Below are 17,029 nucleotides of genomic sequence, written 5' to 3'. Positions count from 1 at the left end.
AAACCCATTCTATCTCTCAAAAGAACACACTTTTTTGATCTGAAATTTCATACACACTTTCCCCATTTCAAACTGCTTTTGTTTTATTCAAAAACTTTTTGAGGAATAGTTTTTGCATATGAATCTTTTGTTGAGTTGTAATCCACAAGTTCTTCGTTCGATGTCAATCAAACCCTCCCATTCATCGGTAAGCTTATAAAAGAAAGATTGTTTTCTTTCTCTTTTTCGTTGTATTTTCTCTCACCCTCCCACTGTTTTATTTCTTTCTCTTCTGTGAATGCTTTCCCCTGTTCAAATCTAATCCATAAACTTATAATTTTCAGAGGAAAAACAGAGCTGAAGTCTTTTAATAATGCTAATTTTTTTCAGACTACGGGATCTCAACCAACAACCGATTCGTGTACAATATTTCGTTTAATCAATATTTGTTTATGAATCTCGAAGTGTATTCAATAAAATTGCATATAAATGTGACACGTTTTGTCTGTATCTTTCTCTAACCATTGAAGTCGAAACTGTCGACTAAAAGAGTATCTATGTATTCTTTTCTTTTCTTTTTCACTCACAATTTCGAATCTTTCAAATACATTTTAATTCAGAATGCCATCAGAAGAGGGATCGGTGGTACGATGGCTGGTGTGTGGTGCATCCGCTGGGTTGGCAGTTGACATTGGATTATATCCATTGGATACTATCAAATCAAGAATGCAATCGAAACAGGGATTCATTGCAGCTGGAGGCTTTAAAGATATTTATAGGTGCGTTAAATCATTTCAAATTACAAGTTTCAGACTTTGAAATTTCAGAGGAATGAGTTCAGTATTAGTTGGATCAGCTCCGGGAGCCGCTATATTCTTCCTCACTTACAAATATATCAATGGACAAATGAAACGATCGATAGCAGGAAAAGATGCTCTCGTTGATGCATTCTCTGCGAGTTTAGCTGAAATTGCGGCTTGCGCTGTCCGAGTTCCGACGGAATTGTGTAAGCAAAGAGGACAAGTGAACAAGAACACTCGATTGACATTAATTTGCAAGGAGATTATGGAGTCGAAGGGTCTGAAAGGGTTCTATCAGGGATACGGTAGCACGGTGGCCAGGGAGATTCCATTCTCCATTATTCAATTTCCGATTTGGGAGGGATTGAAGAGAATGGTGGCCGACAAAAAGGTAGGCATTTGTTGAAGTTCTAAAATTCTCGTTTTTGTCTTTTATCTATTAGTTCAGCACAGTTCCTACAACTGCGCTCCACCGAAATTCCCTTGTATCTTTTTCTCTGAGTCTCTCAATTTCGCACACATTTTTCTTCGGTTTCGGTAGAGCGCGGTTGTAAGAAGCGTGCCCTGCTAATATAAGAAGTTGCATTTAATGATCATTTTGAGTTTCAAAACTATTACAAAATTAATTTAATTATTCAATTTCCTGCTCTTTCACTGTCAAAATGAGATGCCAGAGCATCTTTCTGGTAAAAAAAACTTCAATTCCAGGAATCCGGTCGATGCAGTCCTCTTGAAGGAGCAGCATGTGGAAGTGTCGCCGGATGTATTGCAGCTGGATTGACGACACCTCTAGACGTGGCAAAAACACGAATTATGCTAACGAAAACCGGACCGACTCTTGGAATTCTGACCACTCTGAAAGAGGTGATGATTCACACTCCGTTACCCTCTAATCCTTCTTCATTTCAGGTTTATACATCCGGTGGAATCAAAGGTCTCTATTCTGGAGTGGTGCCACGTGTCATGTGGATCTCCGGCGGTGGTTTCGTCTTCTTTGGAGCTTATGAAACGGCTATGCATTTTACCAAATTTTTAGATTAGTCATCACCTTTTCGGGTGATTTGTTTGCTTTTTTCAATCAGTTTTTCTTTTAGATGTTCATATTTTTAAAGGGTTTTTAGGCTTTCAATGTTATGAATCAATCGGTTTTTTTTGCCTGTAAAAAAGAGAAAGAAAGATGAGGGAAATAAGAAAATCCATCTGGATTGAGTCACATTTTTCATTTTCTGTCTCCTCTCTCCCGAACATTCTTCACCATTTCTCTTGTTCTTTTCCTTTTTTCCTCCTGTATTTTCTGGGTATTAGATATAACAGCTTGATAATAAAGTTCCAAACTTTTTGATTTTCGGTTTCCCCATAACACTCATTTTCAGTGACACTAGTCATTCTCATAGAGTGAGAGATGTTCTCTTTTTTTCAGATTATATATCATAGGAGACCAGTTTTTCGGAGGAGATGACTTTGTCTTTTTACATGTTTCTCTCTCGACAATGTCAACATTTTTTCGAGGTGCAACAAACCTTTTTGTTTTTGTTTTTTTTCTGTAGTTTTTTCTGCAAATCAGAGTTTCAGAAGATTCTGGAAACAAGCTGCATTTCGTAACTTATAGGTCAAATTTTGTAGAAATATTGTGAAAGACGGGAATTTATTGTTCAGGAAGAGTTTGAAATGCTATCTTTGGAAAAATCTAGAAAAGTTCTAATTCTTCGGATTAGATTCAATGTTTCTGATTATCTCCCACTCTGTAGTCTGAACAGGGGTTACTGTATCTACAGTTTCAGAAAAGATGAGATGAATTTCTGAAGACATTGTCTGTGAAGCTCTCTACATTTCTCTTTTTCAAAACACTCTGTTATCTATTTTCAATCCATCACTCATTTGATAGGTGGAGATTTTCGTGAATTATCTGAAAACATTTAACCGTATTTCACACTTCTCGAAATTCTCTCCAAGTTGAATCTTGTTCTTGAAAGGTTTGAATGCATCCAAGTATCAAAGTATTATTGAATAGTAAATATTCTCAGAAAATTCGAAAATATGTGAATCGAAAAATAATTTTAGAGAAAATAAGGCATATCAGGATTCATTGCATCATCTAGAGTGTTTCGGATTTCTTTTTGATTATCTGAAAATTGCCGTAAAACCTGTAACAGAGGCGCACCCAGCGGTGCCTGTTCGAAGCGGTATATCTCGGTTCCCAAAGAAAATGTTAAAAAACTGCCAACTGACTAAATATAGCTTGAGATTCATAGAAGTTGAAAACATTTTCATATCTGCAAAGACAGCCGAGATAGAATGCTCCAAACTCTTGTTAGCGGGTGCGTCTCAATTACAGGTTTTACGGTATTTCTTTTCGAGATTCGCGAAAAACAAATGTTTTTATTATTTTGATCTAAAGGTTTTTGGAAAAAAGCTTTCTAGTATAATTGATAGATTCACTAGCCGATTACCGTTGTAGGAAGATTTGGAAACTGATCGAACCGGAAAGAAGTTCCGCACTTTGATCTAGAATTATAAGCTCTGTTCACCTTATTTAACTTTTGAAATTTTTAAAAATTACTTTCTTCGTTTTCATCTTGTCGTTCGAAGTAGGGTTACTGTAATAACAAGATCAGAAAATGAGGAAAAGATACTTGGAAAGAACGTATTGATTCATATCAACTGAACTTGGAACCTAACTGAAACATAATCCATTTATCTAACGACATTTACAAAAATAATTTGATATTCATGTTCTCACGATGATTATTAGAATGTATCTTGTTATATTTGGCGAATATCTGAAACTGGAAAATGCATAATTCATCTCTCCTATTTCAAACGTGAAACTGATTATCTAAACGGTTCTCTTCGTCCAACTCCACAATCCAACTCCTCTCCAAACTATTTGAAAAGGGTCAAAAAATAGTTTAATCAATTAAATAAAGTAGAAAGAGTTTGAAAACAAACAGAAGAGCGAGTGTTTCAGAATGAATCATCCACTCTTTTTTCTCTTTTTCCCCCGCCGAATTGTACACAGATTTACATGTTTTACGCATTCTTTTTTCTCATTTCTCTTCCCGCTTTTCGATTGAAAAACCGACAAAATATAGGAAGAACAGTCTATTCAAATACCCACAATGGGGGCGGCTCTCTCTCTCTCTTTCACTCACTCGTTTTCGAAATTTCGTATTTCATATTTTCAGGTAACGTTTTGGCGGCTTATGGTTTTTGGATGTCAATTGAAAACGGACCGATGAGAGATGATTACGGCGGATACTCTTAAGGCGTGAGTTGGATAAACTTTTAAGGGCAAAGAAGTACGGGCTCTTCGTATCATGCTTTTCCAAAAAATTACTCTGAAAAATAACGCTATTCTTTTAAAACTGGTTTCAATTCCAGCCCGTTCTTCTCGGCGACTCGCTGCTCCACAGACTTCGTTCCCGCCTACAAATCCTTCCTCCATCGTACTCGATTCCTTCTTCTTCTTCTAGTCATCGTTCTCAATGCAGTCGTCTACAGTAACACCATTCTCATCAATTTCGTGGTGATATGCATGTCAGAGGAGAATTTAGAAAGAGTTTTGAATGGATCTCACAGTGATTGTAAGTGGGATGAATCGACAAAAACTTGAATGAGAATTCAGATGAAATTCTTCTTCGTGAAGCCATCACATCGAATATGAAAGAGTTCCGTTCGTCATGGTTCACGTTCAATGGATTACAGAGGAGTATTATTTTCATGATGGCTCCGTTGGGAGGACTAGTGGCAATTTATCCAACATGGAAGCTGATTATGGTAAGACTGAAAGACATTTATGAAAAGTTCAGACCTTTTTTCGGATTATGTCAAAACTATGTTAAAACCATTGACTTTAAAAGAGCGATCGGAATACTTAACTTGGTATTTTTTTCAAATATTTCAAGAGTTCTGAAACGGAAAATTATTTTAATTTCTTACACCGATTTGAGTTTCCAAATCTTGAAATTTTCCAACTCTTTTCCTTTCCAGAAACACGGTTATCGTCGTGTTTGTTCCATCACTTGCCTCATCTCAACCCTCCTCTGCGCCATCCTTCCATGGGCCATTTTCTACGGTTTTCCATTCGTCATCACCGTCCAATTCCTTCTCGGTGCCACTACTCCATCAGCTCTTCTATTAGTGCCAAGTGTCATTCGAAAGTGGTCGACCCGGAAAAATGACCACTTTTGTTTCCTCGTTCTGTCAACATTTCAACAGGTGAGAAATGGGTTTCCGCTTTTTTGGGGGATGAATAGGTCAAGTGGGAACGGGCGGAATGTTTGAGAATAAATATGAACTGACCGGAAGCGACACATTTTTGAGAAAAAAGTTACTGTTTCTATACCGTTTTTAAATTTGATTATTGTTACACTTGTGCCTCGATCGTCAATTTGATTTCAACTTTTAGATCTCCCCATCGACACTCTACCCAATCTCCGCTTACATTGCGAAGAGTTTCTTGGGATGGCCGGTAACCTTCTACTTCCAATCGATAGTTAGCTTCATTGTCACCATAACCTTTTTTTATTTTTATAAGTAAGTCATTTCTATGAGAATAGATGATCCATAATAATTGATTTCAGAGAAACACCAGTTCGTCATGCAAATGTTTCGGACAACGAATTGGAAAAGATTCAGAGGAGTGAAGCGATCAGAGGGGATCTTGATTATAAGGTGTGTATTTGATTGTATGGTCGTCATAAATTGGGCAATTGAGTGAAAATTGTTTTGTTTTTTTCGTTTGAAACTATAGTGAAACCGTTACTTTTTAATTTTCAGAAAATGTTCCTCTGCCGTCAATACCTATCCGTTTCCTTCTCCGCCTTCACTTATTTCTTCACAATCTCCTTCTTCATCCAATATCTTCCCTCGTATCTCTATGACATTATGGATCAATCATTGGAGAAAACCGCTTGGACTGTTTCTCTGATTATGGTGAGTTCGGGTATTTTCACAGCACAATTCTACTAACATTCAAATAATTATTCCAGATGATCCACCTAGTCCTCAAAGTGTTCATCTCTAGAATATTCGAGAAGAACCCACGGCTCACCAATATCTACTCTATCAAATTTATTTCATTCGCTAGTTTTACCGGTTCAACTGTGATCATGATCACTCTATTTGTCACCACGTAAGCTGGAAGAAGTCGAAAAACAATTAACAAAATTGCTGAGTTTCAGATTTCACTTTGACATCCAATTGATCTTATACGCTGCCATATTTGCATTCCTTTCTCTGTCGTGGCCATCAATATTCAAAAGCTCAAATATTATTAGCAAGTGAGTTAAGAGAGTGAAAAGGATTTTAAGAATAAGTGGTTGTTTCAGCAAGTACTACCTTCCAGTGATGGTTCGAACTCATATCATTATGTTTTATTTTGCCTCGTTGATGTCAAACGTTCTTCCGATCATTTTTGGAAGGAGAGATTCTTGGGACAGGTGGAGGTGGGTTATTCAAGGAATGAAAGGAGAAAACTAACCATTTCAGATTCATCTGGCTCGGAATATCAGCTCTTCTCGTTCTCTCCGTAGTATTCTTCTGGATGACTTTCCGATTTGAAAAATCAGATTGGGACGTAGTAATCCCTATCGAACCTCCCCAACCTCCTCGTCCTGAAGACATTGCTCCTGTTTCACATCCAAGACCATGCAGATATACAACTTCTTTTGATGATGAGGTAAGACTATTCAACGGATTGCTCTCTTCATTGTTGTCTTGCAGATAGTTGTCTCCATCATTTCTCGTGGATTGGATCGATGTGATACTTGCAAAAAGCATGGAATCGATGCGAGGATTCATCCGAAAGACGAAGATGAGGTGATTCCAACGAGACAAATGTTCGATAGACTGACTCAAGAGAGACAAGAAGAAAGATCTTCTATTACGAGGTTTTGATGATTTTCGAGATTTTTATTTAAAGATTTTTATTGAGTTGAATAGTTACAGTATAATTTACGAAAAGCGCCGAAAAATCAAACTGTGGGTCACGACGTGTATTGTTGTCATTTCCGTCCTTCCACAACATGTGAATTCATGAAATGATCAGAAAATAAATGAACTTTTTAAGACTATCACTTTCAGAATTTGCTTGACTTTTCGAATGTCTTCTCAGCCCGAAAACTGATCACAACTTTCCTCAATCAATCGACTGTCCTTCACATTTTTTCTTTTTTATAGAGAATTCGGAACTTTTCCGAAATTTTTTCCAGAAATTTTGGAAATTCTGGAAATTATTATTTTATCTGCATTTCTTGATAAGAAACAAAGTTTTATTAAACAATAACAACAAATGACAAAAAAAAATATAGTAAAAGCGAAAGAGAGAGAGGAAGAAAATTCAACATTTCTACTCTGAAAAACCCATCAAAGTCCAACGTGCATATTTAGAAAATATGAAACTTTAAAACGAATTAAAACGAACTATTCGCGATACCAATGTTGTTTTTTTAGCATGAGCCTAAAAAAAAGAGAGAATGAGGATAGAATGGAGTGAGAGTGAGAGGAGATTCCAGACCAACTAAACACAAGATGGAAGAAAAGAAGAAGTTGGAGGTGTTTTTCGATTCTGGAGAAAAAAAAAGATGTTAATGAAAATGATTAATAACTGTTTATAGATCTTCTTTGGATGCAAAAAGGTCTTGTTTGTCCCAAACGTAAAATAATAATTGTTTAGAATCAAATCGAATAGATGCCAGTTTTCCGTTGGGTCCTTCAAAATACTTGGCGCCGTCACAAGAAAACAATTCTTCATTCAGATGCAAATCTTCTTGATCTCTGAAAATATTGGATAGGGAAAATTGAAATGACAAATAAAAATGTATAGCTGTGTCTAACGTGTCGTTGACAAGAAAGTTTCTGCCCATATTCATCGTCTTTGTAATTATTTGAAACAAGTCAAAACACCAAAATATCAGATGTATCAGCAATGATATCAACGTTTTTGAGTGTTTCTGACGAGATGGTGGAAACAGTTGTGAACTATTTTCTGGAAAAAACTAACTATTTACTGAATGGAAACTTCTTTGGCATTCTCGACTGATCCCATTCCTTCATTTCATATCCATATAAAAGATTATTAGGAAATCTCTCGTATGTACGCGTTTGGAGAATACGAACAAATCTCAAGTTCTCAGAGTACACATTATTAAACCAGTCCCTAATGAAAAGGGCGACTTCAATTCGGCTGGTTGAAGAAAAAAACACTGCATTTGTTGATCTGAAGTACTTTAAGTATTGAGTGAAACTTCGCTTAGTGACAATGAACTCGACATTTCTGATATTGATGAGACCCATTTTCGTGAAATAAATATTCTGATCTCCAACAAGGGACAGTTTTGTGAGATCCGGATTACAGCTCACAAAATCTGTGATGATTTTGTCTCTGACATTGATCAGTTTCGCACTTCTCACTGAAGGAAGTTGTCTATAATTATTGATTTCTTCCATAGAAACAGTGAATTTCCAACTTATAGATTTCGAAAACAAATCAATAATGTGGTTATGTAATTCCAAATAGAATTCTAAACCCTTTTCTTATCTAGTAAAATTGAATTCATAAACTCTATTTTTATTCTCCTCGTACGAACAGATAAATCTGAAAAATGTGTCGAAATACTTTGATGAAATTACAAATTAAAACTTACGAAGCACCAGGATCCAACGGAAAAATGAATTCATTTTTATTATTGAACTGAATTCCAATATGTTTTTCTTTAAAAGAAAAAACAACTTCTTTGACGTCGAATTTGAATATTTTTATTGATTCTTTTGTTCTTTTTGAACAGAAAGAGAGAGCAAGTTTATCTTCAATATCCATTGATTTGTAAATTTGTTCTTGTATAAGCAATGGAAACTTCAAAATAATCATTCTGAAAAACTGGATTCGGAAGAGGGATCGACAATAGCCAGGTAGAAGACGTGAAATCAATAAACAGAGGGGGAACATTACACAGAGACCTGGGAAGATGCTGTCCATCTGTTCGGACCATCTGTATCTGTACTCATTGCATATTCTCTTTAATAACATTTTGGTTTCGCTTTTCTCTTCCGATCTGCTGACTTGTCTTCAAATAAAGTTTATAATCGATAAACAGTTTTGCTACTTGTTATTCTGCTCTGTACATATTTAGATTCAAAATAGAAGTGTAACGGGGAAAGTGGGGGAAGGCAAAGGGAATGTCCGCTGGCGACTAAACAATTATTTTTAGAAAAATTAAGATTTTATGAAACTTCACGATTCCGTGAAATTGAGAAACGAGGAAAGAGAATATGCCATGAAGAATAGAGTGAGAGAAAGGGGATTTCAGATAAAATTCATCGAATCGTTGATCTCATCTCTTCGTCTTCTCAAAGAACCGGGTGTCAAGGAAACATTTGCGATTTTGAGAAAGGATCGTGCTAAAAGTGTTCAGGTGTGCTTAGAATGTTTTCCTCACTTAAAACACCATTTCCTATTTTCAGACTTTTGCTCAATATGTATATGCTCTCCGCTGTGTTCTGGAGTATATCTTCTCAAAAGGAGTCCAGAAAAACGAGCAAGAATGGGCGAAGTTCGAGCATACTTATGCGAAAATCAAGGCGAAGAAGGGAAAACCACAGTTGAATGAGAAGAAAGTGAAGAAGAACTCGTTGTCTCAAGAGAACTCGGAAACAAATCTCGCTGATCCGGCTGCTAAGAAACTGACGCCAACTCAACCCGCTCCACCAGCAGGATCTTCTGAAGTTCAGACTCCGAATCATGGAGATTCAACTGGACCATCTCCAATGACATCCCCACTTCCATCCCCATTGACTCCTACTACATCCACTGCTCCATCTCTTGTCTCTCCAATTTCTCCACTGACTCCACCGACTCACAGCTCTAAAATCATTGATCTCACTCTTTCTATGCCACCTCCTGTCTCGAAACCTAGTTTCCAATTTCCTTCGAACGAATAAATTGATTTTTTTGGAATCTGTTTACTTTGAGTATTTCCCAGAGGTTCAGAAGAAATTGTATCGATCGACCCCATCTTGTACACCAGAATTACCCTTTCTGTCACTGTCATCTTTGTCTTCTCATTGAATGCCTTCTTATTCCAAGTAGTTGCCCTCCAAATCGATACGATTAAATTCAATCATGTCCTCGTTTCCGCTACTTTCTCTTCCTTCGCTCGTTATTTGGAATGTCATTGATAACTTGAATACAGAGGAAACGTAAGTTATTTGAATACACAAGGATGTAATCTATCAAATTTCAGACTAGACTTGTCGATGTGCTCGAGGAAATCTCGATTTCTCGTTCGTGCCTGCACTAAGAATCGATATGAGTTGAAGATCAGAATATGTTATGAGAATAAGTTGGTTCTATATTCGAAACGAAATCCAGCTGACAAAGTAACATTCGCATTTGAAAATTATTCAGTCAGATGTGATTATTTATCTGTTGCATTCAATCCACTCATCAGATACATTCCTTATCATCGTCAATCGGGAACGTTTTCGTTGGAAAAGGAGTTTATTGAGTATTTCCTGGGAACATTTCGTTGTGTAATTGATGAAATCTATCTATTCAGGTGGTACATTCATTGGATATGTTTTCGAGATCTTATTGATTACTTCTCATCACTACAGACATCTGTTCGATACTTTTTTCTTGGGGGTTATGTGGAGAAAGATGATCTGGATTATTTTCTGAATACTTCTACAGTAAGCGAACATCTATCCTTGGAATTAGGTACTGATCACACACCCGGAACTGATTTCTATATTGATTTGTATTCAATCATCTTATGGGGTGGTGGTTGGATGAATCTGGATCACTTTCTCAAAATCAACTTTACCGCTTGCTTTTACGATGCAGACACCTCTTTAATCACTCCAACTGATTGGCTAATTCTAATGAATTCATGGATAAATGGATGGAATCGAAGAATGAAAATATTTGAATTTCAATCACATGAATTCAATTTTGAACTCACTGAAACAATGCTTGAACAAGTTCCAGGACAGAGAATTGATAAAAATGTTGTAAGATTTTATGAATCACCAAGTGCAGAATTCATTGAAGTTGGAGAAGTTTTGGAAATTTATGGAGGTTACGATATTCGACGAGCTGAAGATGGAGTTGTTGCGACAGTTGTTAGGCATCCGATTTGTCCAGTTCGTTTTGTTTTTTTGGTTTGGAATTGATGTGGTGGTTACTGTTTTTCTATAAAGTTGATAACAAATAAACTATTTTTACTCAATAGTAATTTCAATGAACCGACTTGATATAACCGAGAACGTTGTAATTTTTTCCTGTTTCAAATTCTTGAATTCACTATATTTGATCATGCAATTTATTAACCCTACGTACCTAGAAACAAACTCCAAAAAGAAAAAAGTGAAAAAAAAACAAACTCCTGAATTGATAAATCGTGACTGTAGCTGGACGGAGTATTTGTGCTCTACAATTTGAGTTTCATTTCTCGTGGATTGGACACTTGCAAAAAGCATGGGATGGATGCGAGGGTTCATCCGAAAGACGAAGATGAGGTGATTTTAACAAGGCAAATGTTCGATAAACTGACTCAAGAGAGACAAGAAGAAAGATCTTCTATTACGAGGTTTTGATGATTTTCGAGATTTTTATTTAAAGCCTTTTATTGAATTGAATAGTTACAGTAAAACATATTTTCCACATATGAAACAAACTGAATATTAACATTAAAAAGAAGAAAAGCAAAATCAAAAAGTAAAACATAAAAAAGAAATTTGACGAAACATCTTCTAATCGAGTTGAATCATTGCCGAACGAAATCATTATTATATTGCCAAACTGCAAACACATATCGTTTCTGAGGTCCCGAATCTTGAGTTATAGTTGCCAGTACTCCGTCTTCCACTCTCTGAAAATCGTATCCTCCTCGAAGTACTGAACTGTGTCGAGTGAAATTCAGATCTGATGAGATCATCGGATATTGTCGCATCACTTCTTTATCGATACGCTTTCCAGGGATAACATTTTCAATTATCTGATCCGCCAAGTCAAGGTCGAATCTCGTAGGTTCGAATAAAGCAAATTTCATTCGTTTATTCCATCCATTCATCCATGCCTTTACGATTTCCATCCACTTTTTCATGTTACAATTAATCTGTATGTAACCGAGCTCAAAAGACATTTTCAATAAATGATTTTGAGTAACCCAGTCGCTGTAAAGTGTTCGTAAACAGAATACATCTATTTTGAAGTCTTCTATCGATAGAACCGCGACGGAGCACAATAAATCCAGCTCTTTCATTTTGCAATTGTCCATCAAATACTTGAAATCCTCGTCGTTGACTATTCCCTCGTCAAATGCAACCAAGTGAAATTCGAGTTGACTTTGAAGAAAGAAATTGAGTAATGGTTGAAAGACATTTCGAGTTGCATCACAATGGAAGCGGAGCTCTCCAATAATACAATTAAATGTTTCAACCAAATATTTTATCAATTCTTTCTCTTTAATATACAATCCGGAATACTTTTTGTACGGAAACCGTCGTACACTATTGTCCGATCTTGTCCAACTCCAAGGAATCACTGGGAAGTTCTCAAAAGAGAAGTGTATCTTATTTTCTTTTCCTTTCTTTGATTTCAGGATCATCTCATTTTCAGTCCAGAAATATAACCGCAGTTCGAAGTGGTTCCCAGCTGCATTTCTCACAGTTTGTTGACATTTCTTGGAGCAACGAGAGAAATTGTATCTGGAAGTGGATATGTCAGTCAGAAGATGTTTCTTTTTCCAAATTAACTTACATTTCTTTAGTTTTCATGTGTTTCACGACTTCAAGAATTGGAAGATGAGGTAGTCGAAGTAGAAAGAAAGGAGCCATTTCGAATCGTAAACTGTTGGGTTTTTGTTGGATTGAATGGCAAATTAGTGAGAGAAAAGAGAATTGCAAAAGGAGATTTTGGTCTCTGGGATGAAATAAATCAATAAAGGCCAATATGCAGGCCAAATAGACCAGATGTCTATACAAACAGACGTCAAGATTACAAAAATGGAACAAAGAGCGTTCGGGCAGCCTTTAACGAAGTTAATTTATGACTATAACAACGTATTTATGACAAAAGATGTCTAAAATGATAATAAACTCATTTTCTCAAATAGAAAACTTGTCAGCATGATTCAGGACAATCATGACGGTATCGTTGCGAACCGTACTAGTTTCGACACGCCATATTCATGGCATGTTATCGCTAGAAGAATCATTGGATTTTTGCCCGATATCAGCGTGACCTCCTAATTCGAAAATAATTAAATTCACGTGGTTCCGCCCCTTTATAACTCATCGCCACATCAGAATAAATCAGTTTTCCGTTTATTCCCATCTCTCCACAGCAACATCTTTTCTAGGAGAATTCTCACGGTTTAGTTTGATAAACAACAGATGAATCAGAATAAGCAAGGTTTCGCTTCGAATGCTCACATTCCTCCAATCATATCAGTTTCAGTAGTCAAAGGTGCGGGTGTCAAGAAAACAGGCGCGAAGAATTCGAACGAAAATTTAAAAATAAATCAAGCGCAACCCCTCAGCTACCAAGAGAGACCGAAGCAGCATCAACTCTCTGGATCTCAAGAAAAACTGAAATTTCTTCCGTCTGCGAATCATGAGAAAAACCAACCGAGAAGTGGAGAAAAATGGTCTCATTCGAAACTTTATCCGACTTCAAATTTGCGGAAACAACTTCCTCCGAAAGCAAAGAATGGAGCGAAGAAGAGAGGATCGAACGAGAAGAAGAGTTCTTCTATTATGAAGTCGATCAGTCGAGATGAAGATGAAGAGAAGGCGGGAGGTATGTTGGAACGGAAGAGATCTGTGGAGCAACAAGCGGAGATGGAGGATACGTTGAAGTTGGAGAAGAAGGTGTCGACAAGTACGATTCCGGCGGCAAAGGTGAAGGTAGAGAAGGAGAAAGAGAAGGGGAAGAAGAAGGAAGAAGAAGGGAAGTTGAAGAAGAAAGAAGAGGAAAAAGAGAAGGAAAAAGAAAAGGAAAAAGAAAAGGAAAAAGAAAAAGAGGATGAGTTCGCAAGTGATAAGAAAGACGATACGGTAAGATTTTTCATTTCACTCCGTATCGTCGTTATGTGCTACCCGTAATGAGAACTGTCTCGAATCTAATACTCGTGAGTTAGCTCTCATCCTGCAGACAGTTCTCATAAGGGGTAGATTTAACGTCTCAAAGCCAAATGTAATCAACATACACCCATTTCAATTTCAGCAAAAAGAGCGAGAAGAGAGAGCGGAGATGATCAAGAAGTGGGCATCGCATGTCATGTTGAGCAACCCAACTCAACTACTCAGAGAATACAAGGCTGTTAGCGCGGATGTATGACCCCTTTCCTCCTCTCCTCAATTTATTTTCTCAATTTTTTTCAGGCGCCAGATGCCGAGTGTGTTTTCTATGTGAAGAACACGGAACGTAATCGTTATCCGAATATCCCTTGCTACGATCGTTCTCGTTTCATTCTTCCTGGAGATGAATCATTCTACATTCATGCCAACTACGTCAAGGTCTGCTCGAGACCCGATCGTTTCATGTGTACTCAGGGACCGATGGAGCACACGATGTGTGATTTCTGGAAGATGGTTATTGCATTGGAATCCACTACTATCATTATGTTGTGTGCTTTTGTGGAGAATGGAACCGATAAGTGCTCCAGATATTTTTCGTAAGAAATACACAAGTTCATTTGAAAGAGCCATTCTTCTTTTACAGCGAAGTTATTGGATGCGTCGATCTGGAAGATGTGAAAGTGTTCACTGAATCTTGTGTCGAAGTAGAATGTGGAAGTATCGACAAGTACATTCAGAGACACTTGAAAGTTGTTGTCAAGGCGACTGGAAAAGAATGGAAACTGACTCATTATCAATGGGCAACTTGGCCGGATCAGGGAATGCCTGAATCTTGTGAAATGTCGCTTCGTCTCTTGTCTACTGTCAGAAAGAATAAGTGAGTCTACTGTTTTTTTGGTGAACTCAACATCAAAATTGTATTCCAGGAAGCCTATTGTCGTTCACTGTTCTGCAGGAGTCGGTCGTACTGGAACTCTTGTTTTCATCGAATCGTTGATCTCATCTCTCCGTCTTCTCAAAGAACCGGGTGTCAAGGAAACATTTGCGATTTTGAGAAAGGATCGTGCTAAAAGTGTTCAGGTGTGCTTAGAATGTTTTCCTCACTTAAAACACCATTTCCTATTTTCAGACTTTTGCTCAATATGTATATGCTCTCCGCTGTGTTCTGGAGTATATCTTCTCAAAAGGAGTCCAGAAAAACGAGCAAGAATGGGCGAAGTTCGAGCATACTTATGCGAAAATCAAGGCGAAGAAGGGAAAACCACAGTTGAATGAGAAGAAAGTGAAGAAGAACTCGTTGTCTCAAGAGAACTCGGAAACAAATCTCGCTGATCCGGCTGCTAAGAAACTGACGCCAACTCAACCCGCTCTACCAGCAGGATTTTCTGAAGTTCAGACTCCGAATCATGGAGATTCAACTGGACCATCTCCAATGACATCCCCACTTCCATCCCCATTGACTCCATCTACATCAACTGCTCCATCTCTCGTCTCGCCGATTTCTCCAATGACTCCACCGACTCACAGCTCTAAAATCATTGATCTCACTCTTTCTATGCCACCTCCTGTCTCGAAACCTAGTTTCCAATTTCCTTCGAACGAATAAATTGATTTTTTTGGAATCTGTTTACTTTGAGTATTTCCCAGAGGGTCAGAAGAAATTGTATCGATCGACCCCATCTTGTGCACCAGAATTACCCTTTCTGTCACTGTCATCCTTGTCTTCTCATTGAACGACGTCTTATTCAGAGTAGCTGTCCTCCAAACCGATATTTTCCACTTCAATCATGTCCACGTTTTTTACTTTCTCTTCCTTCGCTCGTCATTTGGAATGTCATTGATAACTTGAATACAGAGGAAACGTAAGTTATTTGAATACACAAGGATATAATCTATCAAATTTCAGACTAGACTTGTCGATGTGCTCGAGGAAATCTCGATTTCTCGTTCATACCTGCTCTAAGAATCGATATGAGTTGAAGATCGAAATAGCTTCTGAGAATAAGTTGGTTCTATATTCAAAACAAACTCCAGCTGACAAAGTGACATTCGTATTTGAAAATTATTCAGTCAGATCTGATTATTTATCTGCTGCATTCAAACCGCACGTCAGATACATTCCTTATCATCGTCAATCGGGAACGTTTTCATTGGAAAAGGAGTTTATTGAGTATTTAATGGGAACATTTCGTTGTGTAATTGATGAAATCGAGCTATCCAGGTTGTACAATCTTTCGATATATTTTCGAGATATTATTGATTACTTCTCATCACTACAACCATCTGTTCGAGAATTTTATCTTGAGGGTCGTGTGAAAGAAGACGATCTGAATTATTTTCTGAATACTTCTACAATAAGCGAAGCTCTACAACTGGAAATAGTCACTGATCACAAATCTGGAACTGATTTCTATATTGATTTGTATTCAATCATCTTATGGGGTGGTGGTTGGATGAATCTAAATCATTTTCTCAAAATGAACTTTACTGCATGTTTTTACGATGCTGAAATCTCTTTAATCACTCCAACTGATTGGCTACTTCTAATGAATTCATGGATAAATGGATGGAATCGAAGAATGAAAATGTTTCAATTTCAATCACGTGAATTCGATTTCGAACTCACTGAAACAATGTTTGAACAAGTTCCAGGACAGAGGATTGATAAAAATGTTGTAAGATTTTATGAATCACCAGATTTTATTGAAGTTGGAGAAGTTTTGGAAATTTATGGAGGTTACGATATTCGACGAGCTGAAGATGGAGTTGTTGCGACAGTTGTTAGGCATCCGATCTGTCCCGTTCGTTTTGTTTTTTTGGTCTGGAATTGATGTTCTTCTGAAGTTGATAACACATAAACCGTTTCTGGTCTATAATAATAATGATTTTTTGGAAGAATTGATAAGTCGTGACTGTAGCTGACCGGAGTATTTGTGCTCTTTTCGCAAAACGGTCCAATAATGAAGCGATTTGATTTAAACCGAGTACTGTATAATTTTTTCCTGTTTCATATCCTTGCTTTTACTCCTCTTGATAATGCAATTGATTATTTTTTAGTCCCTAGACAAAAACTCGAAAACGAAACAAGTGTTTGAGATGATACGCGTTGTTGTATGTTCAAACAGAAGAAAAAGAGAGGATAATGAAGAGAGTAAAAGCACTTGACA

General features: G+C 37.1%; 8 protein-coding genes and 1 pseudogene across 9 annotated transcripts; 6 read left to right on the top strand and 3 right to left on the bottom strand.

The window, feature by feature from the left end:
- Positions 1–600: 600 nt before the first annotated feature.
- GCK72_013386 (uncharacterized protein) lies at positions 601–1,820 on the top strand (the record flags this gene model as incomplete). The annotated part of the gene is made up of 4 exons (XM_053729824.1): positions 601–758; positions 807–1,170; positions 1,488–1,643; positions 1,689–1,820. 4 exons carry the CDS (start codon positions 601–603, stop codon positions 1,818–1,820), a joined length of 810 nt encoding a protein of 269 aa, XP_053584596.1.
- On the bottom strand, positions 1,478–6,581 carry GCK72_013385 (annotated as a pseudogene). Its single transcript has 2 exons — positions 6,262–6,581; positions 1,478–1,634 (listed from the first exon to the last, which is right to left on the bottom strand). Coding segments are annotated over exons 1-2 (477 nt in total).
- Positions 4,022–6,677, top strand: GCK72_013384 (uncharacterized protein; the record flags this gene model as incomplete). The annotated part of the gene is made up of 12 exons (XM_053729823.1): positions 4,022–4,047; positions 4,161–4,357; positions 4,405–4,556; positions 4,770–4,997; positions 5,188–5,315; positions 5,363–5,453; positions 5,559–5,714; positions 5,771–5,913; positions 5,963–6,061; positions 6,110–6,226; positions 6,270–6,459; positions 6,504–6,677. 12 exons carry the CDS (start codon positions 4,022–4,024, stop codon positions 6,675–6,677), a joined length of 1,701 nt encoding a protein of 566 aa, XP_053584595.1.
- Positions 6,678–7,781: 1,104 nt separating this feature from the next.
- Positions 7,782–8,228, bottom strand: GCK72_013383 (uncharacterized protein; the record flags this gene model as incomplete). The annotated part of the gene is made up of 1 exon (XM_003096241.2): positions 7,782–8,228. The coding sequence occupies one exon, from the start codon at positions 8,226–8,228 to the stop codon at positions 7,782–7,784; it is 447 nt and encodes a 148-aa protein (XP_003096289.2).
- An 827-nt stretch (positions 8,229–9,055) lies between these two features.
- GCK72_013382 (uncharacterized protein) lies at positions 9,056–9,719 on the top strand (the record flags this gene model as incomplete). The annotated part of the gene is made up of 2 exons (XM_053729822.1): positions 9,056–9,193; positions 9,243–9,719. The coding sequence occupies 2 exons, from the start codon at positions 9,056–9,058 to the stop codon at positions 9,717–9,719; spliced, it is 615 nt and encodes a 204-aa protein (XP_053584594.1).
- Positions 9,720–9,900: 181 nt separating this feature from the next.
- On the top strand, positions 9,901–11,375 carry GCK72_013381 (uncharacterized protein; the record flags this gene model as incomplete). The annotated part of the gene is made up of 3 exons (XM_053729821.1): positions 9,901–9,977; positions 10,022–10,922; positions 11,190–11,375. The coding sequence occupies 3 exons, from the start codon at positions 9,901–9,903 to the stop codon at positions 11,373–11,375; spliced, it is 1,164 nt and encodes a 387-aa protein (XP_053584593.1).
- Positions 11,376–11,545: 170 nt separating this feature from the next.
- On the bottom strand, positions 11,546–12,617 carry GCK72_013380 (uncharacterized protein; the record flags this gene model as incomplete). The annotated part of the gene is made up of 2 exons (XM_003090006.2): positions 11,546–12,488; positions 12,541–12,617. 2 exons carry the CDS (start codon positions 12,615–12,617, stop codon positions 11,546–11,548), a joined length of 1,020 nt encoding a protein of 339 aa, XP_003090054.2.
- Positions 12,618–13,175: 558 nt separating this feature from the next.
- Positions 13,176–15,468, top strand: GCK72_013379 (uncharacterized protein; the record flags this gene model as incomplete). Its single annotated transcript, XM_053729820.1, has 7 exons — positions 13,176–13,194; positions 13,240–13,838; positions 14,008–14,115; positions 14,166–14,458; positions 14,506–14,739; positions 14,789–14,942; positions 14,992–15,468. The coding sequence occupies 7 exons, from the start codon at positions 13,176–13,178 to the stop codon at positions 15,466–15,468; spliced, it is 1,884 nt and encodes a 627-aa protein (XP_053584592.1).
- A 313-nt stretch (positions 15,469–15,781) lies between these two features.
- On the top strand, positions 15,782–16,693 carry GCK72_013378 (uncharacterized protein; the record flags this gene model as incomplete). Its single annotated transcript, XM_053729819.1, has 1 exon — positions 15,782–16,693. One exon carries the CDS (start codon positions 15,782–15,784, stop codon positions 16,691–16,693), a length of 912 nt encoding a protein of 303 aa, XP_053584591.1.
- Positions 16,694–17,029: the final 336 nt, after the last annotated feature.

This window comes from Caenorhabditis remanei, chromosome IV (genome assembly GCF_010183535.1).
Source record: "Caenorhabditis remanei strain PX506 chromosome IV, whole genome shotgun sequence".
Classification (NCBI taxonomy): Eukaryota; Metazoa; Nematoda; class Chromadorea; order Rhabditida; family Rhabditidae; genus Caenorhabditis; species Caenorhabditis remanei.
The sequence above is the reverse complement of the archived record's forward strand: the minus strand, read 5'-3'. Positions and strand labels throughout refer to the sequence as shown.